Raw genomic sequence first — 27,996 nt, forward strand, 5'->3', positions numbered from 1 at the left:
AATTCCAATTAGCACCTGCAAACACCACTGAGGCCCCTGGGATGCTCACCTGCTCACGTGCATCACTGATGTGCACCTTCAAACACTGTCACTCCGGCTGAATAACAGATGTGGGTCAGCAGATGAACTAACATGGTGACGTCCAGGATTATTTAAACCCAGGAGAGGGTCTCAGAAATGATTCAGAAAAAACTCTGAACTTTCAGCCTCTATAGACGTGGCCTTGGTTGACAAATAAGTTTGAATGAGAGCAATTAGATAAATTTCTCAAAACAAACGACAGCATTGATCCTATTTCCTCTATTCCCCTTCCTGTTTCGACCCACAGGAACCATCGCACACGTCCTCTCTGTGACCCCGCTGACCTCTCAGTCAGGGCCATCAGCGTGGATTCATGACGACTCTCCCAATTAGAGGAGGCATGTTTACAGAGTTTTAGATGCAGGAAGTGACTGACAGGGTGACACGTGGCTGTTGATTCAGTTGATCTGCCAGCTCAGGCGTTGGATTGGTCCGAAGGAAGATGACTCTAAGATGTGTCTCCAAGGAGACGTGATCCCTGCTCTCAGACGTACCTGTCAGTGTTGTCATGGCAGCTGGACACGTGTGGCTATATTGCATTGCTCCAGTTGGAGCAGCTGATGTGGTTTGATTTACTTCAAGGGATTTTTAGAATCCCTTTATTTTAGCGTTATTATAGCTACAATATTACAACTATAGCTTTAAGGTGACAGCAGGCGGTGAAGGAATAAGTCTTTGGATCATTTGCTTTACTAAAAGTAGTAATAGTGATTTGTAATGGGATTAAGAGAGAGTTCCTGCATTGAAAATATAATGAGAAAAATTATGTAAATATTTTTAGTAGATGAGTAAAGAAAAAAGTGTCTCATTTGAGTGTTGTGGTTTGATAGGTTTTGTTATTTGGTCATTACTCTTAATACCGTTGTATCTGTAGCATTATAATTGTTGGTAATGGTGGACATTTGGGTAGTTTAATTTATAGCAGTGCATCATATGTTATAAATAGGTATATTTTTGTGTGTTAAATCATAATCTGCAAAGTAACTATCACCAAACCTTTCAGATCAATGGAGTATAGCAAAAAGTACAATATTCCCCAAACAATGCATTAATGTTGGGGATTTAATGAAATGGAAATACTTAGTACTGTCGTAAGTTCCTTCTGTTGTTGTTGTCCTTATGCCAATGCACTTTAATTAGGTTCATTAATCTACAAATATTTCCATCTGTAGTGAAAGGTGTATAATTATGTACATAATCTGTTTTTCATTTTAAGAAATTATTTTTTTATTCTATTTATACTTTAATGTCTTTTGTTAACTCATTCAGACTACATCTGCTGTAACGAGTGACTTTCCCCAGCGTGGGATCAATAAGGTTGATCTAATCTTAAAGAGAAGTTGAAGTTGACAAAGCTGTTCGTGTATTCGCATGTTGTAGATACTCTAAAGCCTTGACATCATTTATTTAACTAGTGTGTTTGTAATTCCAATTAGCACCTGCCAATCACTTACTGGTGATCGCAGCATTAAACCCCTTCGTGATTAGCTCAATGTGGTCCTGCTCACATTGTCATACAGTGAACGCACTGTACATAGTCCAAGTAGAATTCCTTGCATTTCTTATATTGTACTAATATCTTTCCATCTATAATCAATGATTAGTGGACCACTGCTCAACCGAGAGGCTCAACTGTTACAGCGACTGTAGAAACTGTAACACTGAGAAGCACCAGATCCAGTCAGTAGTGACACGGTGAAATAAATATAAACATCATGTGTACTGACATGTTTTCCGAGTATCAATGTTCACTGGTTCGTTCACTTTATTCTCCAACGATTCACCAGATTAATCATTGATTGGTGCAAAAAGCACATTAGCATTTAATTAGGGGTGAGGGGTTAGGGCTGATTGAAGACCCTTCAGGAGCAACACTCAATAGGACAGGCTACTGATCCATAAGCTCCATGAACGATCTGCAATTATATTGCACCCTTGCACCATTACTCATCATTGAGACGTAATGAGCATCGGCACAACCCATGATTACGTTAGAGTCGACTGACACATGACACAACTGCACCTTTGTGTTAAAAGATGATTAATGCAGAAGAAAACTAAAATCTCAAGCACTTTATTAGGTTTGAACAGTATCTTGCTTAGAAAGGCCATTCGGCATTATATAATTATATATAATTTTATCATATATATAATTATATATACATGTATTCAAATGTTGAATAACAAAACACTAGAAACAAACAGGCAAAAAAAAAAAAGGATTTGCTTAAGACAATTATACCAAAATAAAAATGGCCAAAACGAAACATCTCTAATACATTTCAAAATGGTCCCAATACAGTTCAATATACATCTTAAAAAAGAAAAGAAGGGAGGGAAGAAAGGAAAAGAAGCAAGGCAGCAGACAGGAATGAAATATAAATAACCTTACTTTATATACAAAAGGGAGTGGGAAGTGACCACTGTGAAAGAATGGTCCAGGGACAAAGTGAAAGAGGGAAATATAGCGATGAGAGGAGAGCGGTGAGTAAAGACAAGGGGCTTATAAAGGTGGAGAGAAGAAGAGGGACGCTGGAGCCTCGTCTTCCTCAGGACTCCCTGTCGAGGGTACTCAACATGCTCCACTGGGCCAAAGCTCCAGGAATAAAGGGCTGTGAAATGCATCAAATCAGCTACTTTCATTTGCTTTTGGGGGAAATCGACTGACTTGTTGTTCATCATTTGGGAACCCACAATTGATTACTTATTGTGGATCCGATGTTCGAGTGATATGGAATGAGATGAAGCCATTAAATCAAGAAGTTTGATATTCAATAAAGTGACCTCAATTTTTGTTTCATCTGGACAATCAAGGAATCTAGGGAATGTCAAAGAAAAGGTTAACTGACCCAGTTTTGGTTTGGACTCTTATCAAACATAAAGGTTTGCCATTGATCGACAGGCAATGATAGTACAGCCCAATGGTTCCACTACATAATGTAGATAACGTTGGAATATAATTACAGTGAGGCACTTTTTTTAAGGTTGGCAAATTGTCTTATTGTTGAACTACAGAAAGACGGTGCCCACATGATCCAAATACACACAATAAACCCATATAATTTAAGCACAGAGAGAGAGAGAGAGAGAGAGAGCGAACAGCCAAACAATCCCCTCCTCTTAAAGACGCAGTAAGTGACAAACAAAATACACGATGAACAACGGCACCTAATTAATAGTGCGGGCACTTGTGATGCTTTGGAATGAACCAAGACCTGAAATGAGGGTGATGATGGACAAACAGTCAACAATTTCAGTGACTGGTCAATTAGAATGATCTGCTACTAGACGTCCCTGCAGGGGCCCTCGCAGGAGGCTCGACCCGGGGCGCTGGGACCTGAAAGAGGTTCAAGAGTTCAAATAGATTTCCCATGTTTCAATATCAAGGCTAAATGTTCTGTCTGAGCTTTCTGACCTCATTTGGTTCTGTACATTTAAGGGCTTTGCTTTTGGTGCAAAATAGTGCAGGTGTGTTCAGACAATCAATTCAGCATGTACATTTCATGACGTCCACTCTCAATAAATTAAATCTGATTGTGCTCCTTTTAATATGAGTAACGGGGAGCGTTAGTTTAATTTAGACTGTTTGCGGGTGAGTGTGACGTAAAGTTTCTCCAAGAACGGGGGCCATTTTCAGTTCAAATCTACGTAAGAAAGATGAAATATCTTGAAAACTCCTAAAAAGAAATAGAATGGTTTAAAATCACAGCATTAAAATCTGAGAGAGGGTGATATCTGGAGACTCCTGCGACGAGGGATCAAACCATTTGACCGCCGGTCAGCCTCGGAGATGAGCTCGGGCTCAATTTATTCAGTTTGTAGATTTAAAAAAACAATCTTGGTGTCAGTCATTTCCTGAGCTGACCAAGTGGAAATTAGGACTGACCTGAAGCCCTGCGTTTGACTGACATCATTCATCTTTCATTATACAATCATAAAGGGCATGGCCTCAATTTAGAAGGAAAAAAAAATGCTGTAGTTCGAGCCTAGGCATTTAAAAAAAAGGAATCATTGCAAACGTCACATGTCACACCTCCACTATTCAAAGTAACAACGCGTCCATCTTTGAGGAGAACCTTAGAAACAGCATTTGAATAAAAGGAAACATTCATCGGCATCAGTGTTCATGTTGGGAAATAAAAGAAAATCGGTACAGCGTAGTGATGTGAAGCCGATATATAAAACAAAAGAAGAGACAGTTAATTCAGGCAGACCTAAAGGAAGCCCAAAAAGAAAAGAAATGCATCAATGCGATCTACAAGAAATACTGACATGTGTCTGTAAACAAGGAAAAGAAATTTGCCGGGTATATAAGATTTGATGATTTCCGTGATGCAATAGTGGATTTAGTTGTGACGGTGCTGTTTGGCTTGTCAACATGAACAACATCGCCGCTGATACTGTAACAGACCTTAAAGTCAAATAAAACTTGTTTAAAAGGTTTTACCGATTCTTCTCACTCATATTTCTTTACTGAACGGGGCAAAATCAAACAGATCCGTTATTTCATACTTTCCTGTTGCAGACCAGGAATGTGTTGGATGCACTTATAATGTTTGGTTAAGTCTCTCAAGCCTCCAGAGCTGCAAAACCAAGGGAGTGAGAGACTTTGGCACTCAGTGGAGAGAAGACAGTGATGTTAAAACACAGTGTCCTTGCTGCCAACTTATGCTTCAGCTCCAACAAACGCACACATACACACACACACACACACACACAGACACAGACACATGCTAGAGCTCCGAAAATATGAATGCTCTTGGTATCAAGTGTGTGTGTGTGTGTGTGACGACCTGAGACTTTGCGCTACGCCACAGAGATTCTGATCTCATCTTGTAAGTCGACTGAAAAATGCTTTTGTTGAGTAGATGCATCGAATTCTGTGTGTGAAGAAAAATGGTTCCAACTGTGTCTGTATGTGTGTGTGAGTGTGTGTGAGTGATTGTGTGGGAGTGAAAACAATCCACAGTTTGTCTACCACACACGTCGCTACAGCGCGGCTCAGGCAACGCCAAAAAACGTCTCAGGTCTCAGTCCCTATAAAGACACAATCCAAACATCATTACCTTGACTCTGGATTTTTTTACATTAGCCTCAAAAGCATCCAATTTATATTCATATATATTTATATATATTTATATATATACCAATAAAATACATTACAGGTGCCACCCAAAAATGCAGCCAAACTCAAAACTGTGTCTGAAACCAAAGTAATAAGATGCAACACAGTAAGGATATATACATATGGGGTGGGGTGGGGTGGAGAGTGGGCGGTAGGCAAATAGGGGGGAGGGGCTGTATTGACAAGACCAATATTACAAAATATTCAAGAAGGCATCTCAGTTAATTTCTCTGTCCGACTGCACTGCCCTGTCCTCCGGGCCGAGATGTCTGTTCCCTTTTCCTCCGGGCAGTTCATCCCATCATCAGATCAAGTTGTGATCAGTCTGCTTTTTTCCCGTTGTTTTGAATCCATCAGATGGGAAAATGGAGTTCTCTGCTTGGTAATGTGGTGGTTGTAGGTTCTGGTGCCGGTTCTGATCCATTCTTCTAAGCCTCCAAGGAAAGTCCCTACTTGAAGTTTGCGTAGTCAGAGAAGGCATCGATATACTCCTGGACCACTTTGTAGCAGAATTCGTACTGCTCCTGAGGAGCGAGGGATGAGAGAAACGGCAACGTCAGCTAGAGCAAAATCACTACACGACAGGTGTAGCTCGCTTACCGATGGGCAATGACAGTGTCTAACACTTCAAGAGAAATACATTAGAATATAAAGTAAAACATGAACAGATAGTTGTATTGTAAACATTTAGACGCCACAGGGGGGATCCAAACCTCTACTCTAAATCCAACCTGTACTCAGACTAAATATCTGTCCCATATACAATTAAACTCTTATTTTCCTAAAGAAATACTTGAAGACTATTAAATTCATTTTACACATTAAAAATTCAGAGTCCTCACCAGTGTCTGCACCATGTGGGGTCTCTGCAGTCTGAGGCTCTTGACTGTCTGGAAGACGTCCAGGATGCCCTCTGCCTTCACCCGCTCCAGGACTGTACTCAACGCACAGAAAGTCCCTGTCCGGCCAGCACCAGCACTGTAAACACACAAAATGTAAACTTCAGTATACACACAGTGCAGCAACCTTATTCAAAATGAACACGCTCACACAAACGGTTTTGTTGTAAGCGTAAATGTTAGGAAATAGTCATAGCAACAGGTCAACAGGGGGCAGTTAAAATGTCACAAGGAAGACGAGAACAATTTCTTACATTGGTTCACACAGTTTAAAACAGTGTCTTGCTCAGTGAAGCTGTGTGTGTGTGTGTGTGTGTGTGTGTGTGTGTGTGTGTATGTGTGTATGTGTGTGTTTGTGTTTGTTACCTGCAGTGTACAGTGATGGGGTGGTTGCCAGACTGCTGCTGTTGCTTCTGCACCGCAGCAATTATATTGATCATGCCTTTTCCGTCAGTGGGGATGCCCACTTCTGGCCAGCCATGGAAATGGAACTGACGCACCGCTCGAGCCTTGTTCTCCTAGAAATATGGAGTTTTATAGTAAGCCCTCCAAAGTTTATTGTTGATACATTATCAGTCTAGCCTCAATTACACTTTAAAAAACTGTATTAGTGATGGAACCTGTATTATGAGTCTGCTCGTTTCTTACCCTGTTGTTGGTGACCAGGAGCTCACGCACCGTGTAGCTCTCGCTCTCCTCCTCCCTCTTCAGCTCGATGGAAATGTCCCCATAGACCACTACTCCATCACTGGGCCAATACTGAGCGCACTTCTCCTGTGGGACACGAGATGGAGGTGGTAAAATAATGACAACTGAACATTTCAGTGAAATCTTGACACGTATACTATGTGTATTATGTGTATGAAAGTTTGCCAGATTTCTAGAATCACCATTAAAAAGAGAAATTTATTAAATTTTAAATTAAATGAACAAAGAAGATCACATTAAACATGTTGGTTGCTACTAATACATATTAAATATTGACTCCTTTCCAAATGTTAGTGAAGCCTCATGAAGAGACTCTTTGGATGATATTGCAGTCCAGGACCAGTAGAGGGCTCTAGCACATATTTGAATAGTGGACTACAGGGTACCGAGTATACGACCATAGCCATGAGAGGCTGTATCCTAATGTTGGTCCTGTTGACCTGTTGCACGGTGGTTTCTACAACAAAGCCAGTTCCATAGAAGTTGAGGTCTCTACATCTGATAATTGATATCTGAAGAATTAACAACAAGTTTGTCTTTCTGTTTTAAGATTAAGATGCATTTATTTGTCCCAAACACATGCACAGACATGCAAAGGCACACTCATGCAGGTAGGGAAATTTAATCTCTGCTTTTGACCCATCTGCTGCAGGTAACACAGAGCAGTGAGCGACCATGTACGGCGCACAGGGAGCAGATGTTGGGGGAGTAAGGTGCCTTGCTCAGGAGCACTAGACAGGGTAGGGAGAATCCTCTTGGATTTTTTGACAGATCAATCCAGGTTCGTCTTTTGTTGTTTCTCCGTGGAGTCGAACCAGAGACCTTCTCTGCCCATAGTCCAAGTTTCTGCCACTAGACCACAGTTTTCTCCCCAGTGACTCATGTTCAATGTCACAAACGCACTGGAGACAGAGAAGCTCCCTCTACCTGTCTTGCCAGTGTTGCATTTTGTAAGATATGAAGAAAAGTAGATCACTGTTGCCCGCGTAAAACAAGTCCAAAAGTGCTCATGGCTATTTACCCAACGCCCGGAAGTTAGTTTATTTAATTAAAATAATGTAATTATATGACTTCGTAAACTGAGTTACATAGATTTCCCCACAACACGAGTTAAACCTGGAGCCTCACACATACCTGCCCTCTCTCCTCCAGCTCAGTGAGCATGACTATGGAACAACTTCTCCACTCCCAGATCATCCTCCAGAAGTCCTCCATGGTGTGCTGCAAGGGGCCCTGGCTCGCCATGTACGAGTCCTTCTGACGGTAGCCCTGTGCCAAGATGACGGAGGTTGTATGTGACAAAATAAATAGTGAGAGGAAGACTTACAACATCTGATGGATTGCTTGCTTTACTGAATCGAACCACTCTAATCCAGGTGCTGTTACACTCACATCAATGAAGGAGGAATTGACGTAGTCTGTGCTCTCCTCGCCTCGTTTGACTGGAATGATCACTCTGTTGAACTCATCTGTCGGGAACAAAGAGACACAATGTCCTTGACTGAAGGGAAGCTTGCAGACACAAGAACTATAAGTCTATAATTTCATTATGTGCATCATGGCATACGTGACTGTCTGCACAACACTGTATAAACCAACGACACCGACCACATCTGCATCACTCACATGGAATGATCTGCAGGACTCTGTTCTTCTTCATGTTGGCGGGCAAGTTGCCTGTCCTCATCTTGTCGTTCTGGATCTTGATGGATGTCAGTTTCTAGATGTAACATGGTTTAAATATTAATCTACTTTTCAAAAACAGTGACACATCCTACTGGACTGAAATGGTATGATGCAGGGGTATGAGGACTGAGGAGTTGCAGATAATAAGAATACAAACAAAACACACCTTGAATTCAGCCTCCAGACCACTGCAGCCAGCTCCAGGTGAGGGGGTGTAAAGTTTGGCCAAGTGGGACTCCAGAGACGTAACCTCCAGCTCGGTGTCTCCGTACAGGTAATGCTCTAACATTGCCTGGAAGACGAAAACATACTGCATCTGTGGGAGAGAGGGAGAAGTCCAAAAAATCATTGCAATGAAAACTTTGTTTCATTGTGATATAGTTGCAGCAGTGAGTCCCAGGTGGAGAGTGTCGACATTGGACTTACATCAGTCTGGACCATCTGACAGCGCTGGGCTCTGATCCTGGTGACGAAACCAAACACGTCCACCTTCCTCTCAGTGTTCATCATGTCCAACATGGCATCGATCACAATAAAGGTACCTGTCCTCCCCACACCCGCACTGACAGGACAGAGGAATAGTTATTGTAAATAATGTGTCGCAGTCGGACAAAGATGCAAGATTAACAGGTACAAATATATGATCCACTCACCTACAATGAACCACAATGGGCCCGGCGTACTGGGGGTTGCAGTTCTTGACTTTCTTGAGGAACTTCAGCATGCCAATGGGGGTGAAGGGCACCCCAAAGTCTGGCCAGCTGGTGAAATGGAACTGGGTGACGAGCCTCTGGGGCTTCTTCCCAGACACATCTCCCACCTGCAACACAAACACACCAGGTCATAGACCAGGCCACAAGGGATTTCATTTATGTCCCGAGCAGCCTATCACTACAACAAAGGTAGAGTTGGAAATGATTTTCCCTGCAGGCATAATCTAATGCTTAAAAATACATCTGTGACAATGTTAGCAGGGTACCTGTTGGATGCAGAACTTGCGGATGGTGTAGTCCACCAAAACCATTGAGTCTTCTACAGATACACGGATATTCCCATAGGTCCAACAGCCCTGGTCCGGCCAATACTGAGCACACTTACACTGAAAAACAGAGATTAAAACGTGCAAATGAGTTTATCTAAATTAACAACAACAGTGAGTACAGTCAAAACAAGTTGTGCTTGCCCTTGGACTCCTGGACTGATATACATGGTGTTGAAAAAAGGGCACTCTTTAACTAACTCAGCTGTTTGTGTTTAATCTACACCTTAAGAACACATGTCCTTTAGTGGTGTAACAGGCCCCAGTTGATCCTAGAGTCACATGGGTCAACCCCCAATCTTCAGAATGCATATCAGCTGCAGATTAATTGCATGTTAACACACATTACACTATTCCTGACATTTGTATTATTGCATAAATTACAATCCAGAGATGCAGTTAAATCAAAGCAGGGATGTTTTTACATGAGACAAGCAGTAGTGTGTTCACGTGAAAAGCACATGTGGCTGCTGGTGAGTAATTTGAGTCTATATGCATGTCGGTGTGTGTCTTGGTACACTGCGTGGGCAGCCTCTGCTGTATTGATAACTGAAATCTCCTAATTTTCCTACATCCCACTTTTCTGTTTTAAAATGTTGATAGACATTTCTTTTTCTTTTTTAATTCAAATTGGGTATCGAGAATCGTGGAAATTTCATGGTATCGTTATTGACTACAAAATTGTTGGTATCGTGATATCCCTAATAGCCTCACATTTAACGCAACCTATTTTATCTGTGGCGAGACCAGAAGATAGGAGGAGTGTTTTACACAAATTCGATTCACTCTGGGGCAGTTCAGGGGAGCACCTTAAAATGCATGTAGTTCCTTCTCACACACAACAGAGCAGTGTGGATAGTAAAAACTTAATTGATGATAGTGGGAGCTTGCGAGAGAGACAGAGCGACTGAGCAAGCACGAGGCAAACAGCTCTGTAGAGGAATCAATAGAGCTCTCTTGTGTTATAATGAAAAGTTTAAAACTGTGGTGGGATAAATTAGAGTATGGTGGGCTGCTACAGCCAGATAATTAATGGGAAACATTGAGGACATCACAACAAAGACTGTTGTTTTATTTACTATTGTTCAAATTGCACAAAAATTCAAGTAAAATAATAAAAGTAAATAAATAAAACATTCTTTATCAAAACATTTAACCTTGTTTTTATACTTGTTGTTTAAGTTGTCGAATAGATAAAAAGCAGAGTCATCTTTTTCTCTCTGTTATGTTGAAGAATATCCGAAAAAGGATCCAATCCGTGACTCAACTCGATGATCTGATCCAAACTATGAGTTTTGTGCTCTGCTGCAACCCTGATGTCCTTAAAAGCTCTCAAATGATGTTGTTAACAGCATAGAAAAAAACAAAACATCAACATTAGCCTTCCTCTTACCTCCTTTCTCTCCTTAAGGTTGGTCACCATTACAATGGTAGCTGTGTTCTGCTCCCAGATCATTCGCCAGTAGTCATTTACCGTCTCCTCCTTTGGCCCTGAGTGCCCAAGACACATCAACAAATCAGGATGAAAAGTGTTTAGACAATAACCAAGTAGTTTGTATATTCAATGATCCACGTAGGATTGTATTCTCTGCTCCACTGCTGACAAGCGCGCGCACGCACACACACACACACACACACACTTACCTTGAGCTGCAATAAACTTATTCTTCTCATGGTAACCCTACAAACAAGAGAGATGAAGTCAGGATGATGTGAAATAAGAGTCTACCGTGTTAAGAGCAGTATTGTTTCTTTTTGTGGGAAATGTGCTGCACTTGTACTAACATTAATAAAGGAGGCGTTGATGAAGTCAGAGTCAGGGACTCCCTCCAGGGATGAGAGATGCACTCTCGAGTGATCATCTGAGAGAGAGAGAGGGGCAGAGAGAGAAAATCGAAATGAGGAGGTGGAGCAGCACTTTAAAAAAAGGAATTTTCATTACACATGGTATATTATAAAACTCACAACTGGCTTTGTCTGTCTACTATCTGATGTTTACTGTGTATTACTGTAAAAGCTGGAATTAGCAGCATATATATATCAGTAACCCCGATCTCTGGATTGTTGATGTCTGTTAGTGTCAATGTGTTGTTGCTCACATGGCAGGATGTTGACGTATCTGTTCTTTTCTTTATTCTCTTCCTTGGAAGCAGCGTCACATGAGGCCTGAATGGGGCAGACTGGCAGCGCCTAAACACAGAAAGAAAGAAATTAGGACACCAGGGAGAACAGCAGACAACCTTGTCTGTTGGCCTCATCTTTTGGTCTGCTGTGTTTTTAAATGGGTATCTGTGGCTCAGAAAGTAGACTGGGTCCTCCACTATCCAAGAGTCTGTAGTTTGATCCCTGGCTTTTCCAGTGTATGAGTGACTTGTGACTTGTACCGCACTACTTATAGTCTATTTACCATATCATTTTATGCAAATCACCCCAAATTCACATATCTATCTATCTATCACATATAAGTCATTCACTGGGTCACTATCAATCACTTGACCTGTTCTCCATGATGAACAGGCTATTTCAACTATTCATTCATCTATTTATATATATATATATTTCAACTTTTTAATCATGACTTTATAGGTATATAAATGAGAAATCCTTTATCTTTAGCTAATTAAGTTTTACTTAAAACCTTTTACACTATTTCAATAACTTATACATTCAACTTAGCTTATTATTTAAATTTTTAGCAAACTATTTCTATTATTTATTTATTCACTTAGGTACCTAATAATTTCAATAATTTATTACTTTTAGCCAACTATTTTAACTTTTTGTGCATTACTTTTAACTATTATACCTGTTTATACATTTGTAAAATAGCTCATTATTTAAAATCTCTTTATTATTTCTCATTTTTTTTTATTCTGTTAACTAGCCATTTGTCTTGTAATTGTTTCATTTTATCCTAATCAAAAATGTGTGGATCAGATAACCTTCATAATATTTTCTCATGCCCCTGACATACAGGTGCCCCTGGTGTACAGAAGCACTTCTCTAGGGTGCAAGTGAATCTTGGGCTACAGTCCAGTATCCGAGGGTGTGTGCTTGAGTGTGCCGTACATTAAACTCCTCCCTGAAGAGTTTGTTGTCATCAGCCATGCGACGGTTCATTTCTTCCTCCAGCTTGTCAACAGGAAGCGGTGGGTACTTCCTGTTGGTGCTGGGCGAACGGGCCAATAGCGGAACGGTCTGGAGCTCTGAGCCGGCAACAGGAAGGAAGGAGGAGGAGTGAGGAGAGCAGGGAAGGAACGGGAGGAGATGAAGACACAGGAGATGGGGTAAGAACATGGGAACTGGAACCATATCTCATCAGGGAACACAGGCTTCATCTTTCTCTGTCCTTCTTAAAGATGACCACCAGAGGGCGATGTGGGTCAACGTTATAACATGAGGAAGCACACTGCTGCCTCGTTGGTTAGGTAATCACAGTGAACAAAAGCTTCCTGCCAACAGTCAACCAGTGGTATGTTATCATTAGGAAAACAAGATCAATCAAGTCTTATCAGAAAATAAAGGGGAGAAACAAGTTTGCTCAGGCTTGAGGTTTATATCTGCTGATCCAACGTATTACAAATAAATTACTGTTCTGTGAGGATGCAGCACATCTGCTGACAAACACAAAGCATACAAACAAACACAAAATAATGCACATTTAACTTGTTTACCTGTATCATCCGATCTACCATTGGTCAGTCTGAAGGAATTTGAATGGCTCCCTGCTTGCTTGTACTTCTTAAACCTGTCAATCAAGATCAAAGTGCATATTAATACACAGAGATTCACAAAATGTCTCTTACACGCACGCACGCACGCACGCACGCGCACACGCACACGCACGCACGCACGCACACACACACACACACACACACACACACACACACACACACACACACACACACACACACACACACACACACACACACACACACACACACACACACACACACACACACACACACACACACACACACACACACACACACACACACACACACACACACACACACACACACACACACACAAACAAACAGCTTCAGCCTCACAGCAGAATGCCAATCAGTCTTTGCCATGGTAACGGCAGCACCTTAGGCCCCTCCCCACAGGTCTCTGGCAGATCTTGTATAATGACCATCGAGAGTGCATCACCCACCTGAGCATGTAGAGGATGATGATGATGAAGATGATGACCAGCAGGGAGGAAAGGGCCACCATCACGGCGATGATTGGCATGTCATCTGACTGGTTGTTGTCTAGACCAGAGATGGAAAGATACAAGATTTAATATGATTTGTATGATTCACCAAAACAATAGCAAGAACGTAAAGACAACAATTGAACATGTGTCTCCATACTTCTGGAGCTGAAGCCAAATTCCACTGCCATTATCAAATTAGTCTCATGTTTCCGTTCTCCACATAAACTGGGGGTGTTTTTTGTAAAATGAGGATGTTTTGTCAAGACAATTTTAAGGTTTAACAAATATGTTATGCACAACATAGTAGAGGGATTGTTACCCACACTAGATTAGTTGTAAGGCTACAAATAAACATGTCATATCCGCAAATTAATTAATTCATTATTTGTTCAAAGAAATGTCAGAAAATTTGAGAAATGCAAACCATAACGTCCCATAACCAAAGATGATTTGATACATTTGACCAGAATTCACATAACCAGCTCATTATAGAAGGCAAAGAAATCTACAAAATATACAACCGTAATGAGAACATTTCAAAAACTAATTCCCAACTATTGTGGAAAATACGTTCACTTTCTGTCAGAGGCTGAGGTAATAAGATTGACACCAACTATGTGTCTGAACGAAAACTGAGTTGTCAAGCCAGGAAATGTGTAAAAACATTAAATTAAAGAGATTAGATTAAATGTTTGAATTTGTAACTATTGGAATAAATCAGATAGTACAATTTTTCTCATTTTAGCTCCAATCCAAATGTTGATTTATATCTATAATAAGATAAAAGGAATTATGTGAAGAGACATTTAGAGGTGGGTTTCATATACATTTACACAAGACAGATTTGAATATTGTTAAAATGAATGTTGGTAGAAAGATAAAAGCCACGGTGTTGAGGTGACCTCTGCCTCTTTCAACACCAGCCTGTATGTTTCTTTTCGATAATGGTTGTCCACGTTAATATTTCAGTGGCTTTCAGAGGGGAAAACGCACACAAACACAAATGGAGAGTGCAACAGGCTGTCCTTTAGAGTGAGAGGATAAATCACAGTTTAACCGAGAGGGTTGACCTTCGAGCTTCTGCATCTGTGTGTGCCCGAGAACACAGCAGCCAGAGAAGGATCGAATAAAGCACTTAAACATTTCAGACGTTTTGCTGAGAATTCTACACAACTTAATCAGAGAGAACTTGATAAAACACTTTCCTGATCCTGAGATTTTTTGGCTCTAATTTGATGCTGGTAACGGATTGTGTTAACACAGGCTTAACTGTAGAAATGAGACATTAAACAGGCCGAGTTATCTATTCTTATGCTGCATGCTGTAGATTACAATGGCTGACCAATTTGTTTCCACCACGTGCATGAGCTGCTGGTTAAAGGCAGTCCTATAGTCTTCCTGGTGACATTTCACTGCTGCCATTCGCACAAAAGACACGAGTATTGAACAACAACAGGAGGTTGGTTTTACACAAAAAAATCTGGATGCAGTTTGTGTGCTGATGAGCGGACTGTAAGACCCGTTGGGCCACAACAAAAGGAGAGGTGTTTCTAGAAACCTGCATGGTGCCAGTGACAAAGCAATGACCAAATCAGCTGTTCCACGGGTCGACTCAAAATTCAAGAGAGCCCTAAACGCTGCAGAAAAAATATGCTGCAAAGAATGCATCATTTGACTTCATGCTCCATATGTGCTTTCAGGAGTGGGGGGTTGGGGGTGGTTGGTTTGGAACGCTGCCCAGATGTGTTGCATTTTCATGCCCAGTTCCCAGGACTTTTCAGTGTTCTCCCTGGGACAAGGTGTACATTGAACAGAGCGGGACAACAACGGGCTGCGGGCATCATGTGGAGGTGACACAGGCCTGACTGATGTGCTGCCATCTCGTACTGCTCACAGCTCTCCACAAACAAGGCCCACAGACATCCAGAGAGACACAATAGAGCAATTACTCTATTATTACATAACACCTACAAACCCAGAGTGATTACGTTGTATAAAAGAAATACCATATATTGCAGCTCAAATGATTACTTCCTTGAAAACATCAAAGGGAGCATTTCATGAAATTGATGTAAACAGGACTCTTTGCTTTTACATTAAAATCACAGACACTTCTGACTGTGCCTTTGTCCTCCAGTTTGGATGGTATTCTGATTCATGTGGATGACTGGTTTGAGACAGGTAAGTCACATAAGGATATTTCCCAAACAGCTGCATCGGAGTCTAAAAGCAGAAAAATGTTCAACTATCTAAAATATTAATGGTCAGCTCTTGAACAGAGAGCCCACTTGCTTTTTTCCAAGCTGTTGCTACTGCGTTTCTGGCCTACATGAATAACACGAATACACAGAACCCCAAAATAAAAGCATATACTATGAATATGTTGTGCAAGGTATTCTTATAAAGCTTAAAATGTGTCAAGTGATCTGATGATAAGTAGTAGGGCTGACTGATCCCAGCATCCAATTAGATCAGCATCTGTATCTGATCAAGTATCTATGAAAGTGTTTTCACACTAAACAGTACAGAAAATATTCCTAACATTAGGACAAAAAAGTAACCCGTACTCACCCTGTGGGCTGGGTTCTGTGGTGAAATCATATTCAGGTTCTGCAGTGGTCTCTGTCTCCGGATCGATTATCTCCTCATCTGTGTAAGTGTCTGTAGTTGGGGTGTCTGGAGTCTCGGTTGTGGTGTCGTTGTCTCCCCCTGTCCCGGGGGGAGGAGGAGGAGGCTCAGTGGTCGGTGGTGCCTGAGGGGCATCAGTTGGAGCCGGAGGTGGGGGCGGAGGAATCGGTAACAATTTTGCAGTGGCATTGGGACCAACTGGTTCAATGTCCTCTCCATCAGCTGGGCTCGCGGTTGTGATGGTCGTCACTACTGTCGTCTCCGGGACGTCTGCAGGGGCGAGCGTTGAGGCTGGGCCTGGGGGGGCAGGAGTGGGTGCGGCTGGAAAGTCGAGGGAGCGTGCGGTGGGGGGTTCTGTGGGTTTGGCAGTGATATTAGGAGGACCTGGAAAAAAGGAACATAAAAATATGTCAATGAGTGTTTCCTGCATACGATTTTGTTTGTGAACTGAAGAAGGTGAGTGAATGAAGCCATTTATAATGATGGACATGGTTCGTACTTGTGACGGGGACATGATCCTGGGCTGAGGCCCCGAGGGCCACACCAAGCAGCAGGAGCAGGGGACACACACCCATTCTGCCCTACATGGACGACAACATAAGGGACGAAAACACACAAGTTAAAAAAAAAAAAATCAGTTACAAAAGGTCGTGACCACAGAAATGTTTCATTAAGACCATGAGATTAAAGTTTTATGTGTTATATAACCAGCTATATTTCTTCTTCAATCATAATCCCACATGCTCATTTTGGGAATGTAATACATATCAGTGAAAATGAAATGCTTGTATTATGTTAGCTTGCGTATTTCATGTTGTTTACCTGAAGAAGCGGAGTTGCAATCAATCACTCATTCGCACAGCTTTGTCCTAGAAAGGAAAATGGAAGACATTTAGTATGGAGGAGTTTTTCCACATGATAAATCATTTATTCTGAAGTAAAACTTGCTGCAAGTGACATTTAAGTTTGTATCCAGACAAATTCTCTTCCACTGTGTCTTTGCTGTTGGCCCCGAGTCAAGAGACAACTTGTCCGAGGACATCATGACTCAGTGTCGTCTTTAAGTCCCTTCTTAAAGCACATCTACAGGAAAGCATTTCCTGATTTGATCCGATTTGTTTATTTTATTGTTTATTATACAAAAAGTGATATTTAAATAAAAGTCACCTTTATTTTTTTATGCAAAATACCTGAATTTACCACATGATATCTGGACAATGGTATTAGTTAACAGTGTTATATTTCAAGTTGATATGAATGGTAAAACGACAGGAAACATGGAACATTGTAACTCTTAAGGTTACATTTTTCCCTGGTTCCTACTTCTCCAGTTTCAGAGTTGACCTCTTCTTTCTTCATGTCATTATTCTACAATGAACATCTTTGGGTTTTAGAGCGAAACAAGGCAAATAAGGACACCACCGTGGGCTCCAGAAAACTGGAACATTTTGTGTGTTTTTAACACCTTGAAACAGTTTCATCAAAGAAATGAGTTACGCTCAACTCACTGTTATCTGAGACAAAGCAGTCATCGCCCCGAGCATGACCAAAACAGAATTAGTGTCACATTTAAATTCCTGCAGTGACAGTGAATCAGCACTTGGGAAATCTTCTGCAGCTGATATGGGGATGAGCAAGCGGAGGACAGAGGGAGACAGACGTGGAGAAAGCACGATGGCGGCCGGGGGGGTTGGTCCGGCTGACTGTAAATCTTTTGTACAATTCCAGGGTCCGAGAAGGCTGTTGTCTCCCTGACTGAGCTGTGATAATCTCTGGACCTAATCCCATGGTCCTGACCCTGGAATAATCCAGCCCGTCTGCCTCTGCCTACAGAGATACTCCAGCGCTGCACCCGGCCAAACGCTGCAGCGCTCCCGCACAGAAACTGATGCTTTACATCACGGATTATTGCATCAGTGAGCAGGGGATAAATTGGGCGCTAAAAGCTCCTAATAGTGCCAGTTGCCAATCGTCTGATGTTTTGAACTGAGCTCATTCATTGCAGTGCTTACGCTCTGGTTCTAGCACAGCTCTATCTGGCTCTGACTGAATCCTGAAATAGGGCGTAATGAGCAAGTTATGTGTTCAATGAGGCTATTAACCTACAAATCCAATTGTTGCTCTCCCTCTCGCAGTCATTCACCCGGCATCCACTTAGAAAGCAATTGTCTGTTTCCAAATAACGATTCGTAAACCCAGAAAAAAATTCAAAAGATTCTCATATTTAGCCCTTTTTCAGTTTACCATCCAAGATGAATGCAGGAAAAAACTGGTTAAAAACGTTATGGAATGATAAAAAGAATAAAACAGTTTGCATGATTATTAAAATGATTGTGAGCTGGTTTGATTATTGAAGTTAAGATACTGATCGCTCAGGCTATAAAAATGATAAAACAGAATGTCTTAAACTATTTTTTTTAACTGAACAACATTAGAGAACTTCAATAATATTTGATTTACTACCATAAATCAAATCTATCATCACAACAAGCAGCAAATCTTCACATTTAAGAAAATGGATCTGGTCAATGTTTCTTGTAATTTGTGGGACCTGCTAAAATGACAAATCAAAATAGCTTCATAAATGTGGTACTTGTTTTGCAGTTCTCTAATAAGGGCAACCAGAACTAATTATGTTATTTTCAAATGATACATACAAACAAATTATTTTTTTAACCTGTTTCCATAATCAAAAGCATTGACAACATCCTGGATGGCCCGTCACTGTACCTACTGATCCTCCACATATCAGATTCAGTCATAAATCGCGGTGTTCCCTTTATTCCCTGTCACATGAACACACATTACAACCTCAAGCCCCTACCTCTGCCACCCTCTCCTCCAGTTCTCATTAAAAAGAGTGACTCAGCCATAATGGCCCAGATCTGGAATTGGTTATATTTGGTGTGAGTTGGTACTATATAGCATCTAGTGTCTAGTTAGGCTATATTTGATGTGATAGACAGCGGTTACTAATGGGTATGTCCACATCAACCAACTGTTTTATTTACCTTTTCTTAAGAAGCATGACTCATCTTTTTCTGCTTGCCATCCAGGGAGGATGTGGACGTGTAACTGCGTTGGTGCAAGTAATATGAGGCGCTCCTGTTGCTAACCGTCACTTCACAGATGCTGCGGGAGCCAGAGAGGGACTGTGTTCACCCAAGAGAACAACTCCCCTAAGGTGCATCCTAATGTGTTTCAGCACTGTGTGTTTTTTTTTTATGCATGGGACTCTTATTCTTTTCTGAGATTTGTGTTTTGGTTGGTGAAGGACATCATAAATTTAAAAGGGACTGGCCAAGTGCTTCTATTTGTGCCACTTTCAGGTTTCGTGCTGTTAGTACTTTCTCTTAAAAAAGACACTTGGGCTGATGGCTTCATATAAATCACATTTAAGCTACAATGGCTCTCGGTAGAGTGCATACCTCAACCAAGGCCTGACAGTCCCCTTAAATTCAATCAAATTGCACCAAATTACACACACTAAAGCCATTCTCAGACATGAACTGTGGGAAATGTCCAGACAATGGGATCTGGACTTAGGCCCGACTGCGTCTTTCACATATATGTAGAAAGCAGTATGAAACTCTGAGATCAGATGCAGTCGCAAAAAAATTAAAACCACGCAGGAGGCAGGATGTGTCATTTAAATTGTGTCCTGCACAGAACATCAAATCACCAAAACCTATTGAATCCCATTGTCTTTCCAAGTTGACATCTCGGTTAGTGTCTTCTAACTGTATGGCCCCTCTTATTCATCCGTCGATATTTGTATTATTTGGGGTTTTTGATTTCCTGTTGTATTCTCATATAGGATCATTCGGGCACTATCTGGAGTTTAGGAGACTGGCAGAAGAAACTCCAGAGAATGTCTGCAGCAACTGACATCCGGGGTTCAGTGCATGTCTGAAAGCAGGTATGGTGGAGGGATGAGGACGCGGGCAGAACCCATTCAATTTTAATCCAGATGTGAATCCAGGAACACTATTCTCCCTTAAGTTATGTTTAATGACAAATAAACAATTTAAGTTATCAGTCCAATTCCTATTTTCTTTTATATTTTTCTAAACTAAGAACTAGACAATCCTATGTAAGATTACTGAGCACATACCTCGACCAAGGCTGAACAGAGTGTCATTCTCGTTACATTACTAAACAGGACAATAAAGCATTTAACATATCCACTGATTAGTGTTAGGACCAGTTCAAATAATGCTCCTCAAATGGATAATAAACACTGTGTTTCTCAACATTTCCCCTGTGCAACACCTTTGTTGACAGCAAAAGACGTCCTTCCTCTCAGGGACAAACAAAGACACAGCTCGCAACCTATTCCTGATGATTTGATCTCAAGCGTCAAAAACTGATTAAATTGATGAAGCACTTTTTGACAAACCAGCCTCCTGCCCTGTGTTGGGTCACGGCCAAATATTAGAAGTTTCTGCTCTTTCCTCACGCTATTCCCTGAAGAAGTATGTACATGCCCATCTATTAGTAACTGAATCGACTCAAAAGGTAGTCATGCAGCATCCCATGCTGCTGTCCTGACTTTGGGCTTTTGTTGTGCAACCATGTGAATATTTTGAAGACAAGGCATAGCACTTAGAGCAAGCCGTTTCACAGCAGCCACAACTGGGGATGAGCTGGCCTGTGGCAAAGTGCAAAAACTGCCACCGTGACAAGCAACAAGCTACAAAAATCAGAAGTTTACCCGGAGGGAATAAGTAACAGCATAAAAATGTGACAGCATGTTTGTTCACCTTCTGATGAAAATCGAAAAATGACTAACACTCTTTAGCTCCCCTCAGTCATATTACAGCTAGCAGTATAATAACCTACTGGACTGGCTTCAATGACACAAGAACAAAAACAGGGCTAGGTGTGGTTTGACAAATCTTAATACCTGTTGAGTAACAACACAACTCTGTCCATTGCATAGGGTACAAAGAGATGTCAAATATTTCTTATGGCAAAGTCTCAAGCTTGTTCCAGATTTTGACCTCTTTTTTTGCTCCTGCTGTTTGTTTGTTTGTTGCTTTGTTTGTCAGAAGGATTATGCAAAAAGCTACTGAATGGATTTCGTGTTACGTGTTACCAGAGCAATAGGGTTGCTATCAGATTAAGTGTAATGTTAACTTGGCACATGGATAACATTGTTCAGGAAATAGTTTTGGTATGAAATGAGGTATAAACATCTGCATTGTGATTTGGTCCGGTAGGAACCAGCTGTGTTAGAGCCAGTTGAATTGAAGGAGACTGCTGGGCCATGGTGGAGGTGTCCACTCGACTGAGGGCCATTCTAGTTCCTTTAATTTAAACATGTTGGATTTGGCTGCATCTGAACAAGCACTCTTGAAAGGCCTGAAAAGAAAACCTCATCATCTAGCCAAGTGTTTCTTAGAAACACACAAAAAAGCAATACAAAGAAAAGGGAGAGATATGTTTCAGAAACAGGTTCATGACATACATTTGCAACAATGTGCACAGTTATTTCACTACATCCTGTCATTTAAGACAACAAAGTGATTGTTAACAACTGCTTCATGTTGTGTCCAAGTCTGCAGCACTGTGCAGAGCTGGCTCCCTGCACATGCGAGCTGCGAGCCTGCCCAAGTAATGAGGACAGTTGTCTCTCTGCCTGTGGCCAACTGCAGACCTCATCGGGTTGAAATCGCACAGTTGTGAATGGGCCGAGCTGTTACCATGCCATTTCATTCACACAGTGAAAGGAACACTTATAGGTGGAACATAAAGGAAGTCCAATTACATCTCCATGACAACCAAAGGCCAAGACTTGCGATCAATGCAAGGTAGTCATTTAATATGGAAAGCTGCTGCTCAAGTCTGTGGATTTCACTGATGCTTTTGCGACCTTAGGTGAAGAAAGGAGTATCTTTTCTGACTGCTTGGACAAAAATGAATGAATAGATCAAGAAGGAGATGGAAATTTTTTACGGTGATCTAAGCGAAATCTCAATTTGGTTTGTGTTATTCAAACTAGATTTGAATGAAACCCAAAGACAAGAATTAGAGGAATCCTCTCTTGTGATATTGTTCTAATTATCAAAAACGCTTCTTGATTATTTACAGGAGACACAATAATGAGTAAACTGGACACACAACAGGCCTGGCTGACATGACACCTAAAGTGGGGATAAAGCAGGCTTCATTCAGGCCCATATTTCCCTTTGGCCGTCTACGGAGTATCCCGCTTCACTACATGCTGCAGCGCTAGATAATGCGTTTCTGTCTGTCTCCATTCATGACATATTAATACTGTTTCTGTGTCTTGAGAGGGAGGGAGGGGTCCGGGCCAGCAGGAATACTGTGAATGCTTCTCTTCACAGGAGACTGAAGTAGGCCTAACTCAGGGCCGCTAGGACTCTTGCTCCAAAACAGACCACAGATTATATGTCCCCAGTGCCACATACAACAGCCACAATCCTCCGGACTTCCCTTTCTGAGGGATACTACTCCCTGCTGGTGTGGTTTGCGTTCCTGTTGGCTTCATTCATGAGCTGGTGAGTTGATGAAAAGATGAAGGGATGCATGGGATTACTATTCTGGCTAATCATACAGGCAAGAGTGACCACCGTGTCTGTTATTAAGCCTGTAATGATGATTCGGTTCCATCAGGCTGGATGGATCAAGGGAGCTCAGTGTGTGAGTCAGTGAAGCGCTGCTCCGTGTCTGCCTCATTGTGGGGTTTCTCACAGGGCATGCCAGGGGCCTCTCAAGCTTTCCCACATTGGACAGAGAGGATGTGGAGGCGCAAAGCATGGCCTCCCCACAGAAGCCACTGTGACCTTGAAGCATGGTGTGGGGCCAAAGGAGAAGCTCAAGTGCCACAACAAAACCTGATTCACTATCAATGAGACTGAATTCTGCATCCAGAGTGCAGCTGAGGCTGGGCAACTAACTCAATTGTGTATTTGTCTTATACTTTAATGAGATGGTTCCTGATTTGAATAATAATTGATTAATTTGCAATAAGATAGATATTTTTTACTGCAATAAATATGTCTAAGTGTTAGAATCAGATGCACTGAATGTGAATCTGTTTTGTTAGTAAATGATGAGTACTCTCCAGGTTCTTGTCTTGTATGAATTTCTAATTTATAAAAAACAAGTACCTGATAACTTACAAATAATGTGTTAGAGGAGAAGGTGCATTTACTTCCAAAATGTGTATTAGAAGAATTAGGCGGCAACAAATGTTAATATTCATGGAGTGCACGTCAATTGTCGAAGTTCAATGCTTGATTATGTGTTCTCTGTTACATAAATCGACCAATGTTAGCATTGAAAGGCTATCTAGATTCACATTTGACCGGAAAACACAAAGCCGGAGCAGCGTAATGTCCAAACTATACTTTCTTTCCTTTACAACAGATTCCCATATCTAAAGTGACCATCCTTCTGCCGTGGAACCCTCCTCTTCCTCTGACAGATAAGAAGAAATCCTCTATTTCACGTTGTGCTTTGAAACAATGCTCGGGCATGTTGACATGTTCTTTTGCCAGGGCAAGAAAAGTTTCATCGTCTTGGAGGCCGATGCCAAGGGCAAATATAAATATTTACAACAAAGGCTCTCAACTGGTTTTGGATTCAAACTAAGTTTGACCTCAACTGTGGTGGCATTGTTTGAAGAAAATAGCGCATCAAAGTTTTTCTGTAGGTTAAAATGAACGTGGCCCTCTCTGTTCCAGAGATGATCTGTATAACAAGTAGGGTTTCAAAATTCCGGGAATATTCAAAGCTGGAAACTTTCCATGGGAATTAACGGGAATAAACTGGAAATTGTGTGGGTAATTCATACTAACTGTATTTACATTGTCATATACAGACATAAATATAAACATTTTGTTTTGTCATAGGCTGATTTGAGCCCTGAGGAAACTTTGGGCACTTGACTCTATGCTTCTGCATCTTTGTGTCTTTCTTAACATAGGTCTTTGCACAGTATTTGCAAATGTAGGCAGCCTTTCCTTCTACATTGGCTGGGTGAAATGTCTCCACACATGAGATAGTGCACGTGGGATTGTTCTGTAGAATAAGATGAGAACAAAGAGGTATAAATAGTTGGCCAATTGAAATAGTCTTTAAAAATATTTTACAATTGATGGATAAATGAATAGAAATAGGCTAGATGAACAGATGAACAATCAGCATGCTTATATATTTTCCCCAGTAATATCATTGAAACTTACCTGACTAGTCCTGCACACTATAGCAGGCCTCAATAGCCCTGTTGTAGTGTGCAGGCTGCTGGGAATTATCTGTGCATGTTATGGAGAAATGCACAGTGGAGGGTTGAAATTCGCCGTGCAGCGTGTGTTTTTGAATGATGTTTTTAGTCCTCAGCGTTTAATTTGTGTAATTTTTTTAATTCCCAAGCTGAATATTCCCATGGAAAGTTACCAGAAAGTTTCCGGAAATTTTTAGCCCTTTTGCAACCCTAATAATGAGCAAGGAATTTATGCACCTTTAGATGTGGTGCGTAGAGAGGTGAAGCCTAATCCTGTTAATAAACCGACTCCTGCAAAACCCACCTTCCAACATTTAGCACCATCAGCCCACCTTACAGCAGCAGGGGGGAAAGTGCCCTTATAAAATGAACGTTGAGGAAGGAATTTGAAGGATTTCAGTTTACCTGGAGATTAAAGAAAACTCTTATACATCTAAAGTGCTTCTTAAATACTAAATCTGGTCGAGTCTCTGAAATCCACTGAAGGGACATAAACTTTGATCCACATCCAACAAAGTCATTATAAACCAGGAACATCAATCGTGCCACATCAGGAGGATGTGAGACAAAGATTTACTCAGTAATTTGAAGAGATTGCATCACGACTCCTCCACATCCACACAAAGACAGAACATAACTGGATGGCTCCTGGTGAAGTCTTCCCCACCAGGCAAGCTTTTTCATTTATGAATTCTTAGTCATCACATAGGTTCATTTCCTGCGCTGCAAAATAAATGTCATTACAGTCCAATGACATATCACATGTAGCTGCAATCAAGCTCCATAATGCTTCATGATCCCCTAAACGTCACCATGTTTATCCCGTCAGGACGCTGAATTACAGTGGCCGTCCACAGTGAAATGGTGGAACAGGTGGAAACTAAAATACACCGCCCACCCCACCCAACTCATAATATTGTGTCAGTTCCCTGAAATGGGGAGATTTCACAGCACAAAGTTAATCTCAAAGACCCACCCGTCAAAAACATCACGCAGAAGTTCCAACACAGGCGATTTCAAGCTGTACTTTGTTCTTATTTTTGGAAACGAGGCCGATCATGAAAAGTGTGGTGTGAGCATCACTTGAGCACTTCTGCTAAAACCCTTTCAGGATCCCAAGACAGAAATAACAGCTTTCTCTAAAAATAGGCAGGAGAAGATATGGACAGAGCGAGAATGATGATAACAGGTCTGCCTTTCTCTGCCATGTTGCCAAAGCACGCCTGTTTTCCCCCCACTCCTCCCACAGTGTCATGAGATGGGTCTGCCTGACAACCAGATTGTTGGACAGTGGTTTGTGACAGTGGTGGAACGTGTGCAGGCCTGACAGACAGAGGTCCAGGTGGGCCTGTCGGTAGAGATGCCCCCTGCATCGGAAGATGCCTTCGATAATACAGAAAAAACCATGCTGGGTATCGTTGAGTGGACAAAGCTTTGTGCCAATCCCCATACCACGTTTTTAATGTATTCTTTCTTACAGATAAAACTACAATCTTTCCCCCCAGAAACCACTTCTTCTTCACCACTCCAAAACAGCAGTAGAACTGTCCTACCACTGGCAAGTGCTGTGATTTCTGATAGCATTAGCCAGGGCTAGCTAAAGTGTCAGTGAGCAGTTTGGCAATTTTTCATGTTGGAATGTCCAACAAGTAAAAGAGGAATGTGTACAACTGTCAAAATAGGTCGTTAGAAAAGTTCTAGGATATTTATTCTCTGTATCAATTGCTTTTGAAAGGGTTTAGTCTGAACCAGGCCATACAACAGCGACAGCAATCATCACGTCCCTACAGGGTAAGTAGGATGATATTAGTTTATTTGTATTTTTAAATGCAATGATATCTGATCAGTAATCTGTACACAACGACACCTGTAAGGAGGATGGCTTGTGGCGCAAAGACACTGAAACGGAAGTATGGAGGATACCTTCTGCAGCTCAATGAATCCAGATGGGATGAGTCAAGCTCCATGCAGACAGCATGCAGGTTTTGGGGGGTTGAGATATGAAAAGCCATGCTCTGCCAGGCCTCCTCAGCTCTCTCCGGACTTTAATATGACTTTTCCTGGAGCAGAAATCTTGTTGATGTTCCACCGAAGCAGTGGCAGCAGCATCCATTCATAAATATGTTAGTTTTCGAGTCCCCCCACTATCCCTCTTGGCACATATGTCAAAAAAGGAATAATCCATGTTCTTATGAGAGGGGAAATCAAGATGAAGGCAAAGTCATGAAAACAAAATCTCAACACCCACAATATTGAAATGGTATGCTCGGTTACACCCAAGACACACACACACACACACACACAGAGGAAGAGGGGAGAATATTAATCATTAAGAGGAGAAAAAACTTTGGGAGAGGTTGTGTGGAGGGGGAACACACACTGCTGAGACTCAGAGGAGCAACAACACAAAGCAGCTGCTGTGATTTGACAGACCATACGTGTTCAGAGTTAGGGGTGCGACCTAATTCCTGTTGTGGGTCGCATGGACCCCCCCCTCCAGCGAGCTCCCCACCCTCCTCTGCGCGAACGTGTAATAACAAAGCGTTGATCAATAAAGTGTACTTTCCAGAGAGGCAGGGGCGACCAGGTGCCCCCCCCCCCCTTTTGTCCCACTGCCAGGGACACACAACCGAATCACAGCCCCTGACTTCTCCAAAAGACCCGTTTTCAACAGAGCAGACCCCCCCCCCCCAAAAAAAAGAGAAGGAAAATCCCTCCCTGCCTCCGAGCGACTTGTGAAATGTTCAACTCCCGAGCTCCTTGCACAACAGTGACGGTGGAGATGTGAGGTGGTGTGATGTGGCCTGCGTGAGAGGGGGGGGGGGGGGGGGCAACTGTGTGTGTTTGTGGGTGACACCGTGTTAAACATGCCGCCGCCACAGCGACGTGGTAACAAGTGTGATCCAGTGGTTCTGCGCAACAAAAACAAGGAAAAAAAACTCACCGCAACTCCCGAAGCGCCCGAGAGGAGATTCACTGAGGCAAAGTAAAGCCAGGCTGGGGTCTGTCCTCTCGGTCTCTCCCACGCCTTTACAGCCCCGGCCCCCGTCTCCACACCCCAGGAACCGAGAGTGAGCGAGCGGGGTGTGGGGGACCTGGGTGAGCCGAGGAGGGAAGCGCGATCTGGGACACACAAGTCAAACACTCCGCGGTGCGTTAGTCCGCCACATCCAGGCAGGGAAGGCTCCCCGCGGTCCTGAAAGTCCTCCGGTCGCCCTCACGCAGCGTCCCTCCGCGGGCTACTTTCTTCGGCCTTCCTGGGCAATAAATCCCACGGTTTTTTATCCGCTGTATCCGGGCGCGTCGGCCGACTGTTCTAGTCCGCCATGTTGTGTGTGTGTCTGCGAAGGAAGAATGGGAAGCAGCAGATTCCCA

The 27,996-nt window shown here is 42.1% G+C and overlaps 1 protein-coding gene across 1 annotated transcript; it reads right to left on the reverse strand.

Annotated features, from left to right (window-relative positions):
* Positions 1 to 2,139: 2,139 nt before the first annotated feature.
* ptpra (protein tyrosine phosphatase receptor type A) lies at positions 2,140 to 27,959 on the reverse strand. Its single transcript, XM_062397553.1, has 22 exons — positions 27,566 to 27,959; positions 17,193 to 17,239; positions 16,870 to 16,951; positions 16,314 to 16,754; positions 13,698 to 13,797; positions 13,213 to 13,286; positions 12,608 to 12,744; positions 11,638 to 11,728; positions 11,324 to 11,400; positions 11,183 to 11,219; positions 10,932 to 11,029; positions 9,479 to 9,598; positions 9,153 to 9,319; positions 8,926 to 9,061; positions 8,666 to 8,815; positions 8,440 to 8,533; positions 8,206 to 8,282; positions 7,948 to 8,082; positions 6,754 to 6,879; positions 6,472 to 6,623; positions 6,049 to 6,184; positions 2,140 to 5,730 (listed from the first exon to the last, which is right to left on the reverse strand). Exons 3-22 carry the CDS (start codon positions 16,943 to 16,945, stop codon positions 5,656 to 5,658), a joined length of 2,499 nt encoding a protein of 832 aa, XP_062253537.1. The 5' UTR covers positions 16,946 to 16,951; positions 17,193 to 17,239; positions 27,566 to 27,959; the 3' UTR covers positions 2,140 to 5,655.
* Positions 27,960 to 27,996: the final 37 nt, after the last annotated feature.

The sequence above is a fragment of the Platichthys flesus genome, chromosome 2, assembly GCF_949316205.1.
Source record: "Platichthys flesus chromosome 2, fPlaFle2.1, whole genome shotgun sequence".
In the NCBI taxonomy this organism is placed as follows: Eukaryota; Metazoa; Chordata; class Actinopteri; order Pleuronectiformes; family Pleuronectidae; genus Platichthys; species Platichthys flesus.